General features: G+C 48.9%; 1 protein-coding gene across 1 annotated transcript in view; it reads left to right on the top strand.

Moving 5' to 3' along the window:
- The window catches only part of XKR6 (XK related 6), a gene marked incomplete at its 5' end in the record, with an annotated part of 249,686 nt that extends 226,878 nt beyond the window's left edge, over positions 1 to 22,808 (top strand). Inside the window, 1 exon segment of the mRNA XM_025042370.1 lies at positions 20,053 to 22,808. Within this exon segment, the coding sequence (XP_024898138.1) occupies positions 20,053 to 21,014 (962 nt within the window).
- Between the last annotated feature and the right edge of the window lie 1,856 nt (positions 22,809 to 24,664).

Genomic DNA, 24,664 nt, shown 5'->3' with positions numbered 1-24,664 from the left:
CACATGTTCCTGGAGCAGCAGAGCGGAGGGCCCTGGTCGTCCAAATGAGGGGAATGGCCCCTTTCCTTAGGTGTCGGCCTGAGCTGAGGTATTCGGATGTGTACAGGATGGGGGAGAGGACCTGGAAGTAGCATATGGGAAAAAGACTAAACCAGGTTAGGCAGCAGTTTCAGATGTTTTTACGAGTGGTGCTCTTCCTTCAAATCAAAGTTTATGCACACCATTTATAAAATAGCCTCAGGTTGCTCTGTTCCTGTTAGATGGGGGTCCAGAGCCTGGTGCACTCTGCCCACTGGCCACCCTCCCCCCACCTGGCCCCTGTGGCCCTTGATGGTCTCCAAGAAGCCCTAGAAGCCCCCACAGCCTGGTCCAGACAGCGCTGGTCTCTATGGCATCAGGGCATCTCTGGACACCAAACGCCTGGCTGCCTGAGGAGCCCTTGCGAGGTTAGACTTCCCTGGTTAAGGCAGAGTCTCACATTAGTTCACTGGTGCTCAGACCCGCCTTGCTCTTCCAGCCTCGAGGAAGCCCTCAAGGCCTTCTTTGCACTTTGATATAATGGGGAGATGACAATAATACTTGATTTTTAGGGGGATGCAGTGACGTCATGCACATAGATCACTTTGAAAACAGTCAAGCTCTGCAGGCACCTAAGGGGTGTGTTTATCATCTCCAGAGCCTCATAGTGAGTGGTGTGGGCCGGGTTCTGGGAAGCCCCTGCCCTCTTTGGCCTGTGGCTCATCCCTGCTTCAGCCTCCTGGCTGAGCCCTTCCCATGACAGTTCCCCAGATTGTAAACGTGGAGAGGCGGATGTAAAATCCCTGGAGAGGAAACTCAAGGGGCAGCGGACGTTGCTTCCTGCACGTGCTCCAGACGTGGGAGCCCAGCGGGGCCAGGTCAGTGAAGGCCGAGGGCCGCCGGGGTGCGAGGGCTGCTGGGGTGCACTGCCACCAGCAGGCCCCTGGGGAGAGCTGGCCGGGGGAGGAGGGTCATGCGTCCTGGAGGAGCTTCTTCCCCACCCACTCCTGTTTGTGCCAGCAGCTCAGAGGCTGGGTGAGCATCTCCCCATGTTCGTTTCGGGGTATGGCATAGGCGTTTCTCAAAATAGGCTTTTGTGGTTAAACACGTTTAAGAACCACTGGACTAAAGAAAACTGAGTGGCAGTCTTTGCTGTTGGATCGTGAATCCCGAAGACAAGGAAGGAGTCTGCAGCAGCCGCGGGGCTGATGGGAAGGAAGCCTGCCGTCGCCAAGCACAGGCTGCAAGGGGCTTGGCGTCCGGCTCTCGCGTCTGCGCATCACCAGACCCTTTTGCTGTGATAACAGATGCCTTCCCTCTCTTTTCCCATAAAAAGCTGCATGACATGTATGCACGTTAAAGAAAACCAGTTTAAGTATTAGAAATTGGAGGAGGGGAGAGAAAGCCTGTGAACTTGGAAGGAATCTGCTCGTGACATGGAAAGAATCTCTCAGCTGTGTGAGCGCGTGGGGTGTGGTAGCCCGGAAAGGTGGGGGTGCCGCCCGCCCCGCTGCCTGATAGCCTTTTGACCTTTGGGGAGTTACTGATCCTTTCTGTTGCTCAGTTTTCTCATCTCTGAAATGGGGAAAATATTTGTACCTCCCCCAGAGGGTTGTTATAAGCATTTTATAACCTGACAAATATCAAATGCCTCATTTGATATTTGGTCTGGTCATTTTGTTTGTAGTGGTGGTAGAGCTTTTTTAAAATTGTTGACACACTTTCTGAACTGAACTGCGAACTTTACTAGTGAGATCCACGGTTGACTGGCCTTGCTTTGGATGGTCTTTGATGACACCTGTCTACTTTATACCATCAACGATAGTAGATGGTTAAAAGATCACTATTACTATCACTTTAATAGGTGAGTTTTCCATTGATCTTGCCCAGTGCCGGCTTCTCCCACTTTTACCATCTCCCTACTTCTATTCCTCACTTATCACTGGGTTAACAGAGCAGCCTGCAAGTTAATATAACAATAACAATAACAATAACAATAATTATTATTATTATTATAAATAAACTAGAAAATATTGTGCTAGAGCCATTTGGATATTTCAGCAGGGTCTTCCTTAAATCTGATGTCTTGAAAGTTTAAACAAAGATAAAAATAAAACTATAAAAGAAGCATAACGTTCTGACATGCCATTTACCCTGGCAGTGAATCCCATGTCTGCCGAAAGCTCTGCCAGTAGCCTGGATTGTGGCAGGGTTTGCAAAGTGGTCCGGAGCCGTGGTCAGACAGAGCTGCGTGTGAATTCCAGCCTCGCCATTTACTGACTTTAGGGCATGGGCCAAGTTAATTTCCCAGCTGGGCTTCTTCGCGTGTAAAGTGAGCGTAATAACTGCTTTGGGGGGTGTCGCGAAGGTCTCATGAGCTGTGCATTCGCCCCTTTAGCACCTTGCCTGGTATATCATGAGTACTTGATACGGACTGCCATTCAACAAAGATGCGTTAAATTAGGTGCATCTTAGCAGGGCACATGCGCCGAGGGGAAGAGGGAGCACAGCAAAATGCTGTGCAAGCCCTCAGGCATCTCCCATCTCTGGGGAGACAGAACAAAAACAGACAGATGACATGTGCTAAGTGCTTTGCAGCCAACAAACATGGTGCTGAGACCAAAGTGCCTGGGATGGGGCTGGAGAGAGTCTGCTCTGGGCACGGGGGTGGTGGCCAGACAAAGCGTCCCCAGACAAGGGATATTTAGGCTGAGTGTAAATGATGAGAAGGAGCCAACTCTAGGTAGAGCAAAAACAGCTTTCTAGGCAAAGGGAACAGCATATATACAGGAAAAGCCTGGCTTGTTCTGGACAGTGAACAGACTCAGCATGGCTGGAGGTTGGCAGTGGGTGGGGAGGGGGAGGCGAGAGGTGCGGGAGGAGGATGGGGAGGAAGGCAGGGGTCTGACCCGGCGGGGTTCGCTGGGCCCTGCAAGGAGCTTGGTCTGTACCGAGTGCAGTGGGAAGGGTTACGTAGGAAAGCTATAGGATCAGATTTGCTTTTAAAGAGGATTCCCCTTCCTTTTGTGGAGGAGGAAGAGCAGGAGCTGAACTAGGGACACCAGCCTAGAGGGTGCTGGGGAGGCCCAGAGTGAGATGATGGGGCTGAGCATTTTGGGGAAATGTTGCCAAGCGTGCAGATTTCAGTGGTGCCCTGGAGAGCACATCAACGAGACTCAGCTGGACCAGTGAAGGCGATGAGGAGGGAGGTGGCTTCTAGCCGGGTGCCTTGAGATGGAGGAGGATTGATAGGGGAACTGGCTTGTAGGCACCGATCAGGAGTTAGTATCTCTATCGCTTTTCCTTACGTTTGGGGTTTTCCGATGCTTCCACATGGAAAAATGGCAGGGACAGGAGTGTGGGCCACGCGCCATGTCCACGCAGCACCTGAGTCAGCCTCAGCGATGACTGTGGCCAAGTCTCGAAGAGACAAGCTTGTGTGGAACTGGTCACCGATGCAAGGAGGTAGCAGAGGTTGGCATGCCCTGTGGACTGGTCAGCTCCGGCACGCGCACGTGTGTGTGTGTGTGTGTGTGTGTGTACCCCAGATACAATTACACTGAGTAGATCAGAAGACGGTGCTTCTGCTTCTTGTCCCTGGAATCTCAGCCCAGGGCTTGGCTTTTTGAAAATGTTCTCAGTCTTCGAGAGCATCCGCATGAGCCGCCTGTGCTAAGCACTCAGGGAGAAACCTTGTTATCCTACTACCCAGCTCAGCTTGGCCTGAGCGGGAGGCGAGGGACTGGGCCCAAGACTCAGGACCCTCCCAGCTCCCCAGGATGCCTGTTAGTGCGAGACACATGAGAGCGCTGATCCCTTCAATGGGCCGTTTCTTGAGGATAGTCTTTATTCTGACCCTGGAGACTGAGAGAGCTCGGCCAGATCCAGTGAGGCCTACCCAGTTAGTGAGAAGTTGCTACTAAAACCTGGGGCCTCACACTTCCGGGGTGGTATATACCCCTCTGTCTTCTTAGATCCCTCTGGAAACCCTCTGGAAAAAAATCCTGGGCATCCCCAGATACCCTCTGAGCCATGTGCGCCCCCTCAACCCTCTGAGCTCACCTGGGGGAAAGACTGGAAGTCCCTGGGTGGGACTGGAAGCTCAAGCCCACCACCCAAGCTTGGGCTGGAGCTGGAACTTCAAGGTAGGGCCACCTCTGATCCCAGAACAGGGCCAGCCCTGCTCAGGGACACACGTTGGGGATATGCTTCCCCCTAGGGTAAGGGGTCCTCTCAGAGAGACTCAAGAGCAGATCTGACTTGTTGCCATAACTGGCACTCCACCGGGTGACACTTTACAGGTGTTTGGAACCCCTGTGGGTGGGGGTCGGGCAGATGCAACCAGAAAGACACCTTGGCTTGGTGTCAAGAAAGTAACCCCATGACTTCAGTTTCCAAAGTGATTCAAGTGACAGAATCCTTAGAACTGCAGAGGCGAATGGAGGCCATCCAGCCCAGCCTCCTTGTTTAATGCATGGGAAACTGAAGCCTGAGAGGCAAGTCAGTTGCCCAGGGCTACGCAGCAGGAAAGGCTCTCAGAAAAGGCCCCTCCTGCTGCCGCGTTGGACCTGTGGCTGAGACAGCAGCACTGCATCTACAGGACGTGGTTCAAACACCAAGCCTTGCCCATGTCGTCCTGCCCACCTCCACCCCCGCAACACACACACACACACACCTGACCATCAATAGCCATGGATATCTGCACCAAATTTATGTAAAAACAAGCACCAAAAAGAAAAAAAAGGAAGTACGAGAAAATATTAAACCCTGTCTTTAAACATTGCTTTTCTTTTAAACAAGCGTTGAATGCTAAGATTCAGTTAGGGCTCTTTCTGTCTCTCATTAACCTCTCTGACAGTTTTCTTTCTTAACTTCAATTGTTAGCTTTTACATCGAAAGCCCTTCTAGTGACTTCTACTTTAGCTTTACATTTTCTTTTTTTTCTAGCAAGAGCCCTGACAGACAGCGTCGAGCGCTTCAGCAAGGCAAGTGTTCATTCGTGTTTCTCTGCTCTCGTTAAGTTGAACTGTGACTGTCTCTTTGGCTGCCAGCCCCAAAAGCCCTTCTTCTTTTCCCTAGTAAGGATGAAACGCACCCCCGTGGGGAGCATCAGCTCCCACTTCAGTCTCCCCGATCAGGTTTCCCTTTGCAGTGAAGGGCTCGACCTTCTGGTTCCGGTTCTCGGGTGAAGGAAGGCCCAGGGGGCTGCTTCTTGGCTGTCGGCTCAGTTAAACCGAGCTCCCCGCCTGGCTCTCCCAGCAGTGGGATATTTCCATGTCTCTCCTCCGGGGAGCTCACTTTCTTCTTATGCGAAAAGTGCTTTCTGGTCCCTTTCCAGTGCTGCTCGTGTGGACATTAGCTGTCACCCTCTAAGTCGAGGACACAAAAGTTGATTACTTGATTATTTAGGATTTGGGTTACAATGGAGTGAAGCTTCCACCCAGAAAGTGATGATGATCTGGCTGTGTGGCCCAAAGGTAATGAACGGATCTGTGCTCTACACCAAAGCAATGAATTTTCCCACTCAATTTGCTCAATTCCAAGAAGTAAAATCTGTTATTAAAATAACCAATCCACTGCGTCGAACATCAGCTAATGAATCGCCTCCTCCAGAGTTATAGGAAGCTTCTGCGCCTGCCCCAGCCCCTCACCGGTCTCAGCCACTGCCCGACCACACCCGAGGGGAGCAGAGCCCTTCTCCCTGACTCACCCTGTGCCGAGCTGCAGTCGCTCATCTCAGAGACATCCTGTGGGGTTCCAGCCTTTGGTCTCAGCTTCCGGGCTGCTCATCACACTTCTATATCATAGCCAGGAGCAGGTTAATGAAGGAAAAGATGTGTAATTCCCTATTGGCCTCGTCGTCCTGGCTGTCTTGCATCTTCACCCATAACTGAAATGACGAGAGATGCAGAAAGACAAGCCTGCCTTCTCTGGCCAGAACACAGAGGAAACTTGGCCTCTCTCATTTCCCCCGGGCTGGCCTCTCTCAAGCTCTGTGTTTCCTCTCCTTTTGAGGAGACAGCCCTCCTTCTCTCCCGTCAGACACCTGCTTGGCATCTACACACAAGGCGCCCTGACCAGCCAACTCCAGCTCATAGTCCTGCTTCAGCTACCAGAGGCGTCTTCTTAAACACAGCATTCGTACCTTACACTTTGAAGCAAAATTTGCAAAGATTTTAAACAGAGACGTAAAGCCTTTCACTGCCTCTGTCGAGCTTGAATCTACATATAATTCCGAGGCCTTTCAGCTGAGGCTTGCCCCCAACAACTGGTAAGAGAAGAAGAGGAGAGTCCTTCTTTTTATTTTTTAAGTTGTGGTTAGAACACTTAACGTGAAATCTACTCTCTTAACAAATTTTTAAGTGCAAAAGAAAATGTAGTACGTACCTATGAGTGAGAGTTCTTAAAGCAGGAGAAAAGAATGAGACAGGTGAGCTAAGTCCATTTCATTACAGTTAACACGGATGAAATAGCTATTGTTCACCTGGAAATGTTTGTGCATGAAATGCTGGATCAGAGACGGGCATCGAGGCAGGCTTCCTGAGCCCGCACAGGCTGACCAGTACAAGTGCATGGGGGAGGCTCTGAGGGCTGCAGGTTTAGAGCCTGAGCAGTAACTGTAATTGGTTCATTAATTCAGTAACTAATTATTAAGCACCTACTATCTGCCCAGCATGGTTCTAGGAGCTGGGGATGGATATAGCAATAAACAAAAACAGATAGAAAATCCTGCCCTCTTGGAGCTTAAATTTCTTATAGGGAGAGACAGACAATGAACATAACAAATATGTCATTTTATATACAGGTTTCTCCCTCTATCCGCAAGTAGAGCGTTCCTATGAGAACTTTTGTAAGCTCAAATAGAGTAAGTAAAGCAAAGAAGCAATTACTATTAATTTATATGGAAAAAATTTTTTGAGTGTTCCCAGATAACAGAACCCAGCAACCCACTCAAGCAACACTTTCCATTGTGTCGTTACCGGTTGCCGAATAAAAGAGTCCACTTGGCTACTCACAGAACCAATAGTAATTTCGGCAGCTTTCAACTTTCTTTCTCTCTGGATGTAAATAGTATGAATGGAGAATGCAGGCAAGTTCAACACACGCAGTGTTTTTATTTTATTCACTATAATCAAAACACTTAATTACATCCAGTTTTACACTAAGTATAATACCCTTAGGCTTTTCCGATAAGGCATCTTAGAAAGAAGAAATAAGTGAAGCCGGGGGCTCTCTTAGCCTTTTCTGATACCTTGAGTTACATCTTGCTAATAGGTGCACAAAATAAATCGAGATCAACACAGATGCTCAGACACAGTTCAGAGCTCTGAGGCTTGAGGCTGAGATGCTGTGGGTCCGGGAGCGGGAGCTTGGCGGGGCCATTCTGGTTGCTTGGCGTGTGTGTGCTGCCTCTGTAACACCTTGTGCAAAATAAATGCTGAACATTGCTTTTGCTTTTCATTTTTTTTTTTTTTTTTGTAAAAGTGAAAATCTTCTGATTCCTTTGGTTAGTGAACACAGGTATAAATGCAAATCTTTCATAAAAGCCAAGTGGCATAATGCCAACTTTTGGAAAGCGGAGAATACCTGTCTCAGAAAATAATCAGCGCTGACGCTGGAAAGGTGGGTGGGGAGGGGAGCAGAGCCGCGTGCGGCTTTCAACGGGTGGCCAAGGAAGGTTCTCCAGGAAAGGGGACCTTTGAGTAAAGATTCAAAGATGGGAGGGAGCCAGCCCAGCAGAGCACTGGAGGGGAGTGTGCCAGGAAGAGGCAAGTCAAGGTCGAAGCCCTGAGCTGAGAGCGTCTCCAGCGTTTGAGGAGCAGCAAGGAGGCTGAGGGCCTGGGGGCTCTGGGCCCCTCCTGCAGCTCAGCCCTGCCTGCGGGTCTTGCCGGCAGACGCACTCTCCTCCTTTTTTATTTTTTTAAAAACATTTCAACGGCTTTATCAAGAAACAATTTACACGTCATACAATTCTCCCATGTGAAGTGTACGATTCGATGGCTTGTAGTATATTCGCAGAGTCGTGCTGTCGCCACGATCAATCTTAGAGCATGTTCATTGCTCCGCGAAGACATCCCGCCCCTTAGAACTGCTCTCCTGTCAGCCCCGCCCCCGGCTTTCCCGCCTAGGGAAGCGGCCAGTGATGTAGCAGTAGGTCGCTAGGTCGTGAGTCTGCACTGGGAGAAGTGGTGAGGGTGCTGAGCACATCTCTCAGATCGAATCTTCTCTGGGCCTGGGTAATGTGCATGAGGACCAGGAGGGCTCCTGAAGCCCCTGTCAGCCCTGGCAGGCTATGACTCTAAAAGGAAAGTGGGGAAATCTCAGCAAAATTTGGACAGTAGCAATCTTTAATTATTAGGCTAGACATTCACATCAGAGATGATTACGAACTCAAAGCCTCAGGGAGCGTGTAGCTCCAGGAAAGTGCAATCAATTGATCTCCAACAGATCTTTTCTCTTCCTCCAGATTTCCAAGGGAAGAAAGTCTATGTGTTTCACAAATGATGTCTCTCCATGTCACATATCTCTCAGTACCGGGGAGAGGGCGGAATGGAAGAGACCCCAAGACGAGCACCTGGGGGTGAATCCCTATGAGCTGTTCCCCTTCCCCTGTGATTAGGGGTGAGTCGCCCTTTCTGAACCTTAACTTTTTATCTGTAAAGCTTACCCCCAGGGACCAGCTGGAAGTGTTAGACGGGCGAGGACATCGAGAGGAGTTCCGGGAGTGCGGGCCTCACTCTGCAGCCAACCTGACCAGAGCAGACCCGTGTTAGTTCCTTTTCTCACATTCAGACCCCATGTGCCCCAGGCTGCTGGACCTGGAGTTTAGGGGCCTATTAGCTGTGAAACCTGCCCACCTGTGATAGCATGGGACCCATTGCCACTTCCTGCCGTTGCTGGGGGCTCCACTATTTCCTGCACCCCTCACCCTTCACCAGTAATAACCAAGCACTTTGAGTCCTTTCCTGCTTGTCACCTCGGTACTCTCCTAGAAGAAAAGGGGCCGCCGCCTGGCTTTGTGGAAAGCTCCGGGCTGGACCCCAGGGGCCTGGCCTCACACCCAGCTCGGCACTCAGTTGCTGCATCCACTCCACTCAGACAAAGCCCTTAACCTCTTTGAGCCTCAGCGTTCTCATTTGTAAACCGCAGCTAATAATTCCCGCCCCTGAGAGGTTTTGTGAGGAGTAAGCGTCCATTCTGGGCAGCAAGATGGTGGCTAGATTTTCACTCTCAGCCATCGAAGGCATACATTGCTGCCATCCTCAGCAAGGCTCTGGTTGGGTGAAGTTTTCTCATCCAGGCCACTCAGTGATGAAAATTTGGGCCGAGGGGGCAAGGACCCCTTCCACTTTGGCCCACACACAAGTATGTGCCAACCTTACCTGCTCATGGGGCCAACATTTAGTGGAAATAACATGCTAAGTAATACTATCTCAAATATAATTGTGTGTGTGTGTATATATGTGTATGTGTGTGTGTGTGTGTGTGTGTATATATATATATAGAGAGAGAGAGTGTGTACGTATGTATATGTATATACACGTACATATTATGTAGATGCTATGTATATATCTTTCTCAGAATGGAACCCCGTGGTTAAGTGGCACATGACTGTATCTATATTCGATATGTATATATACACTATATATATATTCTCTTCCAATATATATGTATATATGTTTACATATAGATAGTATAGTATGCATATGTTTCAAAGATATGCCTATGTTTTGCTCATTGAATCCTCCAAATTAACGTTTTCTCCATGGTTCGCAAACAATAAACTAAGGCCAGGTCTGTTTGTACCGGAGCCCGTGTTTCTTCCAGGCCATCTCGTGGCCTCTGTTAAAGTGCAGTCACTAGGGAGCAGCAGGGCATTCAGCCTGGTCAACCATTTGCTCCTCCATGAGAATGGATTTACTGGAACTTTCTCAGCCTTCTTCGTGGTGTGTTCCAGGCCATCTGGGACCCAGGCATCCAAGAAGCTTGTGCCATACCAGCTGAGTGGCTGACATTTGTTCTAGAATCTCTAAAGTTTGCCCTTATCCAGCTGGCTATGGAGTTGGTATTTCGATAGCTCTGACAGCGTTTTACAAAAAAGAGATAAGTGAAGCAGGGGGCTGAATTTAGCTTTCCTCCTGCTGGGTCCTTTAAATACCAATGTTTGACCTTGAAGGTCCTGAAGGGGAGGGCTGGTGCTCTCCTGTGGTCCACATAGGGAAGCACCAGAGTCAGCCAGGACACAGAGAGAGTGAAGGGAAATGAGGGCAAGAGCCTTTTCTGTGGTTTCCACAGGAAGGAAGGGGTGAGACAGAGGTTTAGGATTGGCTAGTGTGAATAATTTCTGGAGGCTCTGGGGCACAGGGACCATCCTAGTTGTCTGATACCTGGTCCTGGGGTGATTAGAGCAGGAGGCAAGTGGACTGGGAGTGTCAGAGCCCAATAAAGGAGGTGGTTGGGGTGTGGGCTCTATATTTATTGGTTTGCATATAAAAGGCACCAGTGGCTTGCTATTTCCAGGTATTTGCTAACTCTGGGAGGGGCAGTCCCTCCAGAGTCAGCAAGGCCCCAGGTGTCAAAACATCAGAATAAAGAACATGCTTAATGCAGTAATCTTAGGCAAATCCCTTTACCTCCTGGGAGCCTCCGTTTCCTCTTCTACGAAATGGGGCACCAATAAACATTCCAATGGATTCTTGTCAGGATTAAATGAAATAACATTTGCAAAATATCTGGAACAGTGCCTAATACATTGGAAACATTCGATAAGTGTTAATCCCTCTTCATCTCTTGTCTCTATCCTCAAGGTTTGCTTTCTAAAGGAGAATGGAGACTTCCAGAGAATTCCTCTTCCCCATGGTCAGGAATGATGGTGTGAGGTTGTGCTAGCTGGTGGGCTCATGGGTTCCTTTCCCTGTGGGGCCACTTGAGAATCCAAGGATAGCTGTAGACTCTTCCTGAGGAAAGTACCCACACAGTCTTGCATGTAGTTTCAGGACTGGACAGAATCATTGCCTGCCCTTGGGGAGGTCACATGCATCGGGGACCTGCGAACTTAAGGGAAAAAAAGGAACAAGAAAGAGATCAAGTACATCAAAGTGGCGGGAAATGCTAAGGTGGGAGGGGACATTGGGGGTTGTCTGAAGTGTGGGGTCAGGGATGGCCTGGCTGAGAGGCTGACATTTGAGTGAAGGTCTCAGTAAAGTGATATTGAGCTATCTGAGGGGAGGGCGTTTGAGGCAGAGAGAAGAGCAAGCGCGAGTGCCCTGAGGTGAGAGAGTACCTGGCGCACATCTGGGGCGGAGGGAGTGTGCGGAGCTGGCAGGAAGTGACCTCAGAGAGCGTGAGGGGCTGTCTCGTGGAGGGCCTGGAATAAAAACTCGATGCCATGAAAGGAGCTTAGATTTGAGCCCATGGAGAAGGGCATAAGCAGAGACCTGACAGGTTACATTGGTAACTCCAAAGCAATAGCATGTGGGGCCCTGAAGGCACTTACAAGGACGGTGGCCTTAACCCTGAGCAACAATTCAGGCAAAAGATGGAATAGAGGTGTCACCACCTCCACATTTACTGGGACACTCAGACAGGGCTTTCCAGGGGTGGTTCCTCAGCTTTGCAGGCCCACAAATTTGACTTCTTTGACTTCGTCAGTGCTCACAGAGCTGATCAGAAAGCTGACACATGATAACCAAATCAATAAGAAATTGACGTGTAAATCTGAATGCTAATTCATTAATTTGTGGCTATGGATGGGGAGATGTACCTTTCCCAGGGACTTAAAAAAGAATCTGAGCTTTGGAGTTAGGCAGACCTGTGTTCGAATCCTGGTTCTCTGATTTCTAAACTCCTTGATATGGAAAAGTTACGTAGTCTGTAAGCCTTAATCTTTTCATCTTGAACATCTGCCTGCTACCTCGAGTACTTTTGAAGGGAAGAGTAATCGAGTCAATGTGTGTCAAGAGTCTGGGCTAAGGTAGCTGTTCAATAGAGCCGGGGCGGAGAGGGGTGGGCGGTGGTAGGATCGTTATTGAAAACTTACTAGAGATTATCAGATGACATGCTAAACCTGGATTCAGAGCCAATAAAGAAATATCTCATAAAAATTATGATAAGACAATGGAACAACAGAGATGGCCATTGTTGTGGCCAGATTTGAATTCTATCTCCCTCAGACCATCTCCTTTCTGTTAAAGAGCTTTTCTTTTTTCCACCCCCAGCTGGGTCACGGTGTAATTTCTCAGATGTCAGCTTTCCTGAGCCATTCCACTCCTCCTTTCCTTACACTCGGCCGCTTGGATTGGCTTTGGATTTTTCCAGATTGCCTCAGCCACAAACACATGTCAGTCGTGAGGGTTACATCTCCTCTTCCTAATGATCAGTCTGGGAATATCAGAGGCATCTTAAGGTTACCCCATGTGGTAACCTCATGTGGGGATCACACCCTCTTCAAATACAGAAATGAGACAAAATGAATATGTCAGTGCTTGTGAACGACTGCATTCAAAGAAAATCGTTAGACCTTAAGTTATTCACTGTGAATATGTTTTCGGTGAAAGTTTAAAAAGGCGAATGATTTCTTTGTTGTTGTCATCTCAGACTTACAAAATATAATTATTCAGGTAGTGCATTGGTTTGCCCAGAAGGTTGGTGCTGGAATATGGAGGAGAGACATATAGGGCTCTTCTAATTTGCAATGATGCCCATCAAGCTTTTCAGAAAGGGTATTTGATCCTGACCAGTGGCGTGCTGGTAAATGTTTAGCAACCAGCTCTCAGCAGGGTTGAGGGGGACTCTGATTTGCAGCATTTGCCAATTTCTGTGGTATAAATGCTCCCACCAGGACTACCTTAAGGCTCCAACACTGTATCAGCCAGCCCTGAGAATTCTTGCAAATTTAATTGGGTCTCAGAAGCCAAGATGAGCTCGCTCCAGCATACTGACCCTGTCTGAGGAGTAAGAGAATCCCAGGTTTCAGTGTTAGCGTTCTTGCTCACTCTCCGTATAACCTTGGCCAAGTTACTTAACTTTGAGCCTGGATCATAGACTGCATCCGTGAGGCTCATTCCCTTCCCTCTGGTTGCTCAGGTAAAGAAGTACCTTTGTACCGTCACCCCCTTGCTGTGTCTCTGGGTGGAGGTGAGGACAGGAGACAGGCGGTGATGCTTAGAGAGCCATGCATACAGCTGTCTTATCTTTTTTTCTGGGAGCATTTCCAAGAAGAGACTGGGCTTTTTTAAAATGTAGGAATATAAGGGGAAGTTTGACAGGTGGAAAGGGAAGAACTTCCTATCTAAAAGAAACTCAATGTGGGGAAAATACACAATGGGAATTTGAAAAGCAGAGGTGGAGTTCCCCCAAAATGTCAGTTTCAGTGGTAGGGAGGGAGGAGGTGAGGGTTGAAAGAGGGAGATGTTGACCTTGACATGTGGACAGACAAATAGCCAGTTGAGCATATTTCTTGGTTTTGGGGATCTCTAGGGAACCAACCCAGTGGGGGACGATGCCCTACAAATTAGGCGAGTATGCAGTGTCACAACAAGCCGTGGCCACATCCAAGTCTCTTAACTTCACGTTCAGTTTCCTCATTTGTAAAGTGGGGGTAGTAGCTCAGCACGGAAAGGATGCCGTAATTGGGGGATGGCTAATGGTCAAGTATGAAGAAAGACAGAGCAGATCCAAATAGCAAATGTTACACAGAGTCAGGAGGAGGGCACGAAACCAGTCCTCTTAATGCCGCACTTAGGAATTGGTTGACGACCTCCATGAGGGTTCCCTGTTGGGGATGGGGGCGCGGTCAGGAGTTAAGAGGAGGTGGGAGAGTGAAGGGAGCAAGATCACCCTTGAGAAGGTTGGAGGAGAAGAAACAAAGAGAGGTGGGATCACGCTGGGAGAGGACGGGGGTGTCCAGGAAGCTACTCTTTGTAAGATGAAAGGAACTTGACAGTGGTTACAGGGAGCAGGGGCTGCGACTCCCTTCACAGCTGACTCTTCCTGTCTTGCCCCGCCCCATGCTTAGCGCTCATCCAATCCCTCTTCTTTAGTGTTTTTCTGATGTACGATTTAGCCGCAGGACTGAGAACTTTGTGGCAGACCGTGGAAAAAGGCGACTGGTGACAGACCTGGTCTTGCCCTTCCCACTCTACAAGACAGAGTCCTGCAATTGACCCCATCCGCTTTCACTCAGAAGCAGCCTCATAGCCAGCACAGAGCACTCATCACACCCACATGCTTCGTCCTCCCGGTGAGATGCTCCCATACGCTGGTCCCTCAGTCCAACTCTGCCGTGGTCCATTCTGAGCCATGGCCCTGCCTCCTACTTGCCAGATCTCAGCCTCCCTAACTCCCCCTGATGGCTGGGCTTTTCTGCTGTCTCTGATCCCTCCTACTGTATCAGACCTTTCCTCCTCATTTATCGACTCCATCTGCCTCCACCCTCTGCCCTTTCTCAGACACTCCTGTCACTATGCTGCTCACATGATGATATAGCCGCACTCACATTTTTTTTGCTTTGTTCTCCAACTGGCAACAATTCAACTGACAGTGACCCTTGGATATGACAATGACACCACCAAATGGGCTTTCCGTGATGACTACCCTTCCAACTGTAGACTGCAGCCTTTCATCCTCTGTTCTGTTGGCCATAGGTGTGGCCATTCCGTTTCTGGAAACCTTACACCCCAGGTTCGGTGATCAGAGCCTGAAGGCCCCTCTCCCAAGCCTTTCTCAGGGGAGTGGCCCCAGGAGGCTCCAGACTTGTACTTACTAGCTGGCTAGGCTGGACTCTGGTCAGCTCGGTAGGCCAGCTGCAAGCTCCACCTCCTGGTATGCAGCAGGAAAAGTGAGCAAGCCGTGAAGGTCACTGCCCGGAACTTGTCACAGCCGAACGTGAAGTCTTTAACAATTTCCAGTCCGATCTTTGGAATGCAGAAAGCGATCGAGCCATAGGTGGGAACAAATCGTAGATGCTCCCAGGCCCATCCAAGAATTTCACTGGGGGCCAGGAGGCTGCTTCCACAGCCGGTTCTCACGGGCTTGGGTCTTGGCCAGGATAGTGCATTGGCTTTTGTGTTGACCTCAGGCAAGACAGAAATCTTCCAAGTGAGCCACTGCAGAGAGGGAAAACCCTGCACTTCCTCCCTCTGTAATGGAATACACTGCAGGCCTTTGAAGATTAATCACTTAACAGAGGGAAAGCGATCTCAGTTAATTCTATTGGCATCACCTCTTTCTTTGTGGCTTGACTGTTACTCTCCTGAGAAAGGTGGAATAGAATTTAAATTTGGTTTTTAGCTCCATAATCCACAGCCTCTCTCAGATACCCATGGCTACAATACTTCCTGTCAGCTCTTGGCAATAGATTCAAATGCTTTGCGCCCAGAGTTCCTAGACTTTCCTTAATCTCCCCTCGCCCAGCCCCTTAAAAGGCCATCAGTCCAGTGGTTACTTTCAAGGCCACTGGAGTCAGACTCTGAGTTTGAATGCTGATTTAACTTCTTTCTCAACAGATGTATGATTTTTAAAAAAATATCTTAAGTTTCTTCATCAAAAAAATGGCATTTAGGAACTGTTATTAGTTTGCTAGGGCTGCTGTAACAAAATACGATAGACTGGGCAGCCGGAACACCGGAAGTTTATTTTCTCACAGTTCCAGAGGCAAGAAGCCCAAGATCAAGGTGCTGGCAGGGTTGGTTTCTCGCGAGGCCTCTCCCCTTGGTGCAGAGACGGCCATCTCGCTGTGGCCTCACCTGGTCTTTTCTCTGTGTCTCACTATGTGGCCAAGCTTGCTTTTCTTACAAGGACACCAGTCAGATTGATTTAGGGCCCACCCTAATGACTTCGTTTTTAACTTGGTCGCCTCTTTAAAGGCTCTGTCTCCGAATGCAGTCATATTTGGGGGGCCTGGGAGTTAAAAGACTGCAATAGAATTTTTTTTTTGGAGATGGGCACACTTCGACTCATAACAACTACCTACATCACAGGGTTCTTCTAAATAAGATAATCCGTGTACGTGCTCAGTGCGTCATGCCGTGTTCTCTGGGACAGCCAGGTACACTGACAGGGTGTGCATCTGTTCGGGCCCTTCCCTTTCAGCCCCGGTTGAGTCCCCAGAATTGCCTGGCTTCCCTGAAATGCCCTCTGTGATGTCCCTCCAAGGAAGAGCTGCACTTACAGTCTTGTAGGTTTGTGAAGTCATGGGCTTTGGTCAGGGAAATGGTGCAAAAGTGGCCGAGTTATGGGACGTCTGGCCATTGACCAAACATAACAAATGTGGCAGTGTCACAGTCAAGGTCCAGGCCTGTTCGCTGGGTGGGTTGAAAACAAACGTATCTAAACACCCTCCGTCACTGATACTTGAGACGCCGGAAGGTGAGGGTCACTCCTCTGCTGAATGCCCAGTGATAAACCAAACTCCCAAACGAGGTCCTAAAGTCGGCCTGGTTTTTCTGGTCTCGTTTCTGGGATGGACTCAGCTCTCCTGAAGCACCACCTTCGGACCTCAAAAATGTGTCTAGACCCTTGCATAGGACAGATATTATAGTGAATAAGAAAGTGGCCAGGATAAGGGTGTTGGCCACCTGCGGGTGTCCCCCTGCATAGGATCATCTTCGTCAATGCTGCTGGCAGAGAGAGGGGGGCAGGCTCACTGTACGGCCCCCACTCGTATTACTTCCTGTCTCTGTTTGCACGCTCAGCCTCCAGAGAAGGGAGGCCGCAGCCAAATGCACCCTTTTTCGTCTTGGGCAAGACTTTGCCCTGAGCACCCCACACACGGGCCAAGTGTCAGAGTTCCCCTTTCCCCTTTTCCTTGAACTTGGAGCGTTTTCACAATACCAAAGATATGGCCTGGCTTTCAAGGCCCTGACAGATGAACAGCTTGTCACTGGAAAAGGTACCCGCCATTAGAGAAGGCCGATAGCCTTCGTTACAAATGACCTTGGGGAAGGGTATCACCTTGTGGGCCTCCAGAGAGCCGAGCTGACAAAGGCCCAAGACAGAGAAAGAATGGAAAGCCGGGGCCAGCATGATAAGGCAGGCAGAGCTCTGTGCTGCAGGCCCGGTTCCAACTGCTAGTGCCTCTCAGGGTAACTAACCCCGGCCAGGCACCCAAACCCCTGTACCTCCGTTTTCTGTTGAATGAATGGGTTGAGGTGGATGGTCTGTGAAGCTCCCCATGGATGTAACATTTGATGATCTACAACTTTACCAAGTTGGGAACAGATGAGGCTGAGAAGTGGGACTGGGGCCTCAGCAGGCCAGCCGACCCTCTGGCCAAGCACTCAGATCTCAGTCTTCCATGGGACCGGCTCCCAAGCCCTCCTTGTGATCTTGCAGTGATGTCTTATGACATTTGGGGAACATCCGTGCCATATCCTAGAGGGAAATTCCAGAAGCACTGCCTAAGAACCAGGGCATCGTAGGGGTTGGCTCAGAGGGGAGTGGTCTCTGCAACACCTCGTGAAGGGTGAGACAGGGACAGAACACCAGCCCTAACAACCACAGGGACAGATCTGAAAGAGGCGTCATCTAAGAGATAGAATAATGAAGAAGGATTGTATCTGGCTTTGCCACATGTGATCAATGGACGTTTGAATTCTCATGTATTCACATTTGGTGTGGACAGGGCTAATGTCACAATGCAGAGAACAATGAAATCAAGATAGTGAAGGCTGAGGGGCTGCCCTGCTTCTGCACCCCAAGGCTGTTCAAAAGCATCCTCAAAATCAGAGTGACTTAGACCATGCTCTGGCCAAAGCTAGGCAGCTTTTTCTTACTTCCTGAGCCCGGCACTGTTGCCTCTCGGAGGGCAGGAGAGGTAATATATTTTTCTTTATTAGAAAGAACAAAGAAATTAAGCCTTTTCCCCATTCACCTTCTGTAGCACTCCCCTCTGATTACTAAGGGTCAGTAATACCCCTGAGGCGTATGACTATTAACATCAAGAAATGAGGTCACCAGGAGAGTGACATCACAGAGACATTTAAAAGGAGCTTTCCAAGAGTGCTTCAATGATAGTAATAAGCCTGCCACGGACTATCAGGATGACTGCACATTCTCTGCCCTCCAGAAACCCACAGCCTAAGTCATGTGACTCCTAATGGGACCAATTCCCCTCCCTGCCCCACCCCAATAGACAACACGACGCAGAAGGCTCTGAACGGTTAGCATCACCACTGTGACGCGGTTGCAGATCACACACGCCCTCAGTGGATGCTGGTGGGAACGCCCTGTGTGTACAAAGGGCAAAGTGGGACACGCAGTGCTGTGTTCAGAACTTTCCAGAAAAGTGAGAGGAAAATCCTTGGGCATATCCAAGGATGGCTTCCATGGAGCAATTAGGATTGTTTTTCTGCAGTTTGTTTCCAGTCTAGGTTGTTACAAAAGCAACACATACTCATTGTGACGGTCAACCGCCCAGGGTTTTCCTATGCTTACGCTAACATGCTGGCTTTCGCTATCGCACTGTAATGTCCTACAAGCCGCAAACCTGAGCATCTCCTTGACATGTTGGAAGGGAGGGGCCACATGAGATGGGCAAGGAACATCAAGAGCAGGGAGGGTGTAAAATGGCAGATTCTTCGCTGAGGTTTAGAGAGGAGTGGAGAGGCAAGGGCCTGGCGAAAGACAAGCCAAAGGCTGGAGTTCTGGGGCAGTTTAATTAGTTTCTTGATAAACAGGGCTCCTGGATCCAGCCTTTGAGCTTAAGAGAGAGACGGACTAGGTGACTTTGATTTCAGCCTGGAAGAATGCCGTGGGGGAGCGACGCTCTGGTGTGAGGGAAGGGGGTGTGGTACAGAAGGGGTCGTCCGTGGGGCACTATTCAAGACCCCAGCTGAATCTAGTTGCATTTAGTTCTGAAATTTTAGGAGAAAGGGGAAAAAAAAGAGGTGCTAGGTAGACCGAGGGAAGAGAACACGTGGACGAGTCGAGGAGTGATGGGGATCTTGCCTGAGAGGAGATCGAATGACAATACCAGACGAATGACTGCTTGCTCATAGGTGGATTTGGAGATTCTCCAATAACTCTTTATTGTGTTCAGTTCGATTTAGTTACAAATATCAAATAGGCAGCATTATAAATAAGACTGCATTACAGAGGTTCAAGTATCACTTGGGATGAGACACATTCACTTGCCCATTGAGGAGGAATGCAAAGAATGACGTGCAGAGGTCTTGGGAACCTCGCCAGGCTAGTGAGGGAGAAAGGCATCCTCCAACCTCAAGTTCTACTGCTGCTGAGTCAGGACAAAAAAAAATCCGGGGAGGACAGGGGCTCACAAGTCAAGGCCTCAGAGAACTTCGAGCAGTGGTTGGTTGGATAAAGTGACGAGGATTATGGGGAGACCTAGAGAGATAGGAATGAATGAGAAAGGTGGCCAGCAAAACAGACAGGGTATCCCAGGGTCCTTGATCGGGGTGGCCTGAGGGAGTGAATGAGGGAGAACCTGAGTGGAAGAAGCTCAGGTAAGGGCTCCTTGAGACCCTGAATAAGCTGAGGAAAAGGCAAAAAAGTGACTCCAACGCCTTCGCAAAAGAGAATAGTTATGGATCTTGGGGCGGTGGGTAAGCTGTCGGTCTTCACAACTGGTGACCCCTTCTGTGAGCTTTCCTGAGAGCACAGGCTGTCGGTGACAAGGACACCACCCCTGGCCACACTTCTGTGTGCAACAAGGATCCCACGAACTCACGGTTCCTTAAAATAAAACGTGTGTGGCTCCATCCACAGCAGATGTCATGAGCCACAACAGTGGCCCCAGTCCTCAACCCCCTTGGCCAAGCACATCAGCCTCAGCTTTCCTCTTGAGCCGTAGATCTCTAGAAGTTCTGGGCTGGGCTGTTAAAACTACAAGTAGATTTCGAAAGCTGTGAGCTTAGGGAGCAGCTGTGACCTCCGAGTTCGGTTCCTGATTTTGTGTTTCTTTCTCCCTCCTCCTTCAGATCGTGGTGTGTGGGCGTCTCCTCAGCTGGCAGCCCCGCTGTGCCCCGCAGTTGATGTCCAACGTTTTGACTGTGTGGGTTTGTGTCTTTCCGGCAGGTGTCTCCTCTGCGACTTCCCTGATGTCCCTGGCTTGGGTGCTAGCCTCCTATCACAAGCTGCTGCGGGACTCCAGGGACGACAAGAAGAGTATGAGCTACAGAGGGGCCCTCATCCACGTCTTCTGGCGCCTCTTCACCATCTCATCCAGAGTTATCTCTTTTGCCCTCTTTGCTTCCATCTTCCAGCTCTACTTCGGGATCTTCGTGGTGGTTCACTGGTGCGCCATGGCCTTCTGGATCATCCATGGCGGAACAGATTTCTGCATGTCCAAGTGGGAGGAGATCCTCTTCAACATGGTGGTAGGGATCGTGTACATTTTCTGCTGGTTTAACGTCAAGGAAGGGCGGACTCGATATCGAATGTTTGCATATTATACGATAGTCTTGACTGAGAATGCTGCCTTGACGTTCCTTTGGTATTTTTACAGAAACCCGGAGACCACTGACTCCTATGCGGTGCCAGCACTGTGTTGTGTCTTTATTAGCTTTGTGGCTGGGATCGCACTGATGCTCTTATATTATGGTGTGCTGCATCCCATGGGGCCACGAGCTAAGATCTTTGCCAGCTCCTGTTGTGCCGAGCTGCTCTGGGGCATCCCTTTGCCCCCCGATGTTGAGCCCATGGCACCTCAGACCCCTGGGTACCGGGGGACCCAGGTCACGCCTACCAGAGCCGTAACGGAACAACAGGAGGATCTCACGGCTGACACTTGCTTGCCCGTTTTCCAAGTGAGACCCATGGAGCCCCCCACCCCGTTGGGGCGTCCTTACCCAGAAGGGCCCCTCATTAAGATTGACATGCCAAGAAAGAGATACCCAGCTTGGGATGCTCATTTTGTAGACAGGAGGTTAAGAAGGACTATTAACATTCTGCAGTATGTCACCCCCACCGCGGTCGGCATTCGGTATCGAGATGGACCGCTGCTCTATGAGTTGCTACAGTATGAGTCTTCGCTCTAAGAGCATCTTGACCCAAGTTGAGAAGGGGACCTTAAGTTCGGTTTGCGGCGAACACCGCTTTCAAGAAATATAACCCTCCCTTCCCCCCATACACAGAACCACAATCGCCACCACCACCATCACCACCACCACCACCGCCACCACTGCTACAAAAAAAGAAAATAATAAGTCACAACCCCTTCAGATAAGCTTTCTTTCCAGTCGCTGTATGTATACAAAGATATTCTCTATGTTTTGTAAGTAAAAACAAAAAGAAAACCTTTCTTTTGTTTTCTACACATAAGAAACAGTATTGAAAAATCCCACACTATCGTTCATAGGGTGGAGAAGGAGGAGCTGTCTCCACTCCAAAAGAAAAAAATGTTTTATACCTTACACCAAGTGTAGATCATTTATGGGATTGGTGCTGATTGAAAGAACAAAACAAAACAAAACAAAACAAACACAGACAAACAAACAAAAAAACCTTCAACTGCCTTATGCCCTTAGGTGCTGAGTTTCATTAAGTACTGTCACGTTTTCTCATGCAAAACTCTCTGGTGATTTTTATGCCAGAAAAGGGAAAATTAAACAATCAAATGAAACAAATCTAGAAACAAAACAAAAACCAACCAACAAATAAAACACAAAGCAATCATTCTTTCTATCTGATTATTTGTATTGAAGAAAACAAATTTACCAAAAGCAAAAGCATTAGAAACCCCCGTCTCTTTGCGGTTACTCTCTCCTCTCCCGTCCCTGCCCCCCACTTAACAGGGCCTTCGAGGAGCCGATGGCCATTCGGAACCGAAATGGCTGGAAAAGCTACTTGAAGGCTGACTATGTGCCATTTTACCATTCACCTAATAAGGATCACCGTTGTTTCCTGGTAAAAAGCAAAACAGAACAAAACAAAGAGCCACCCCAATAATTCGATAAGAACAGGAAATTCAAAAGCAAATTAAAGATTTCCATAGAGATAATCAAAGAAAATCAGTAATAATAAAACTCAGCATAGTAGCAAAAAGAATGACATCAATTTAAAGGCACAATACTTAATCAGTGACTGGCAAAATGATTTGTTCTGTCATTTTAAGGCCGTGAAAGGTATACATTTATCACATGTGATACTGTGTAAGGCCTCTTCTGTTTCCATTCGGTAGGAAGCCTTAAATTGATCTGGAAAGAATTCTTCATTTTTCATTTGTGCTTTTTAAAAATATTAACACAGAGGAAAATTAGACTATAAAAAATGTCAAATTGTAATAACCGACCCATTTCAAAGACTGTTTGGTGCTTCTGTCTTTCACCATTGTGGTTGGCTGAAAGTCATTCAGCTCACTTGGTGCATCTGGGTTGCGTGGGAAATTTTGTGTGTGTAGTGTGTAGTGTGCGTGTTTGTGTGTGTGTGCGCACGTGTGTGTGTGTGTGCCCACAGCACACGTATATATGTGTGTATGTGTCTGCTGCAAGGTCTTGCCAGAAACGTAGAAAACCACTATGAGGCGGACTCTGGGTATGGCTGAGGTGGAGTATGAGGGGCCTGGGGAGGGGGGAGCCGGAAGGAGGGGATGGTGCTGGATTACGAGCCCCTGTGTGGATGGCGAGACTCACACCAGCAGCATACTCTGGGTCTTGGAGGTGCGTCATTTGAGTGAAGATTTGATTACTTTCTCATTGTACCAAATTGAATTTCGGGAGGTGTTGCAAGTATGTTCAACCATTTCTTAAATGTTATTTTTCAAAGTATTGCTCCTGTACGGACGATTGTGTTCTAGGACATTGTTTCAATCCCATCGTATCTCTACTTGGGCAAAAGGGGAGGATTCGAAGATCCAAAATCACAAAGGGGAAAGGAGATAAGGCATACACAGAAGAAAATGGACAACTGTATATATATACATATATATATACACACACACAATATTTTTTAGTAAATACTGAAATACTGTTAGTCTTTGTTGTGTGTATCTGCGATTTCTTTTTTTAATTCCAGATATAACTGTTTAGGGTGCGAGACCTCACATTGAACTATTCTTAAGAGAAGTTCAAAAACTGAGGAAATTTTTTTATGTTTGTGGCTTTTTTTTAAATTATCGTTATTCAAAGAGGCTTCTCCTTTCCCTGCCCCTTCACTGTTTATCTAAATTCGTAAAAGGAAAAAAAGTTTTAAATTTCGATTCAGTTGTGAAACTGGATGTTCCTTTCTTTATTAGATTCCTTTGATTTCCTTCGTTGTTACTAAACTTTGCAATGCTGTCCTGTCCCCTTGGGTCCTCCTTGGGGTGGGGGCAGCAGGAGGAGAGGCGTGGAGAGCCTGTGACCCCGGTTCCCACCCACCTCGGAAGCAAGCTGCACAGAGCACACCCGGACCTTGGTAAAGACCAGCCATGTGGACCCGTCTCCAGCCACGCGAGGGACAGGCCCACGTCCACTCAGTGGCTAATGGGGAATTCCGATCTGGTCAGAGGTGCTTTTCCTTTGTACTCCGCTTCCTTACCGAGGGCTTCGCTCACGGCTTACTCTGCCGAGGCTGGAGGAGGTGAGGGCATGTGAGAGGGGCCGTCGCCCGGGCTCGCTGGAGTTCTAGCTCTTGTCTGCCTCAGCTCTGGGGCTCCATGTGCCTGGAGCCCTGTGCATGTCCGTCCCGAGAACAGTCCTGACACTGTCCTCCCTGCATCCCTTTGGGACCTCTGCCACTTTGGCTCGTTTGTCTCTTCTTGGATTTAGTTCCTTTCTGTTTCATTTCAACACAGTCAGAGGCTTTCATTTGAAGCTCTATTTTTCTACTCCGCATCCAGCATGTGTGTGTGTGCGCACGCGCGTGTGTTTACGTTTACATGGAGTGAGACAACTGCTCACGTTCGTTCGTTGACCTGGAGCGCCAAAAGTTGGGGTGACAACTTCCAACTCAGGGAGGGCCTTCTGGGGCTGTAGCTACTGGGTACAAATGAGGAGATCACAGGACATTTCAGAAATCTTTTCTTTCAACCTCTGTTGGACTGGCCTCTGCCAGACTCAGGCGGGAGGGTACACCTCCCCCGCGAAAGGCATTTCCCACCCCCTCTGTCATGCCAGCTCCTTTCCTAATGTTGCAAATGAAAATACGCATCTCAGAGCAGTAGCAGGGAAATCTGGTTTTGCAAAGAGACAGAAGGAAGAAAAGTCAGAAAAGAAGTAGAGAACACAGCGGGGAAGGAGGGGAACAGAGAGAGGATGGCTAGACGAGGGTTTTCATCTCTCAGTATCATCAGCATCTAGCAGGTTCCCATATTTCCAATCGCCAGGAAAAGCTCTCTCCACTGGTCCCAACCATCACCTCCACCCCCAGTGTGCTTTCCCTGCAGGGGCTGCTGGTGGCTGGCTGGCCCTGGGCAACAGTGTGGGAATCCCCGTACTCTAAGTGTCCTGAGTCCACCCTGGAGGTGGGTCTCCCTATCCGGAAGACTTTGGTTCTGAAAACCCAAATCCTCCAGGCCACTCTGCAGCAGCTTGCTAGTGAGAAGCGGTAGCGTCCTCCCACACTGGGGACCCACCCTTAGTCTGCCATTCACCTGAACCCCTGACAAACAGCTTACAGACAATGTTGTGCCCCTCATGCTGCCCTAGCTAGCTGCTCCCCAGGGGAACGCCTATGATTTTCTTTTTAATCTTTGGCCCCCTTTCTTTCC

Source organism: Pteropus alecto, unplaced genomic scaffold (assembly GCF_000325575.1).
Source record: "Pteropus alecto unplaced genomic scaffold, ASM32557v1 scaffold50, whole genome shotgun sequence".
NCBI classification, from domain to species: Eukaryota; Metazoa; Chordata; class Mammalia; order Chiroptera; family Pteropodidae; genus Pteropus; species Pteropus alecto.
The sequence above is the reverse complement of the archived record's forward strand: the minus strand, read 5'-3'. Positions and strand labels throughout refer to the sequence as shown.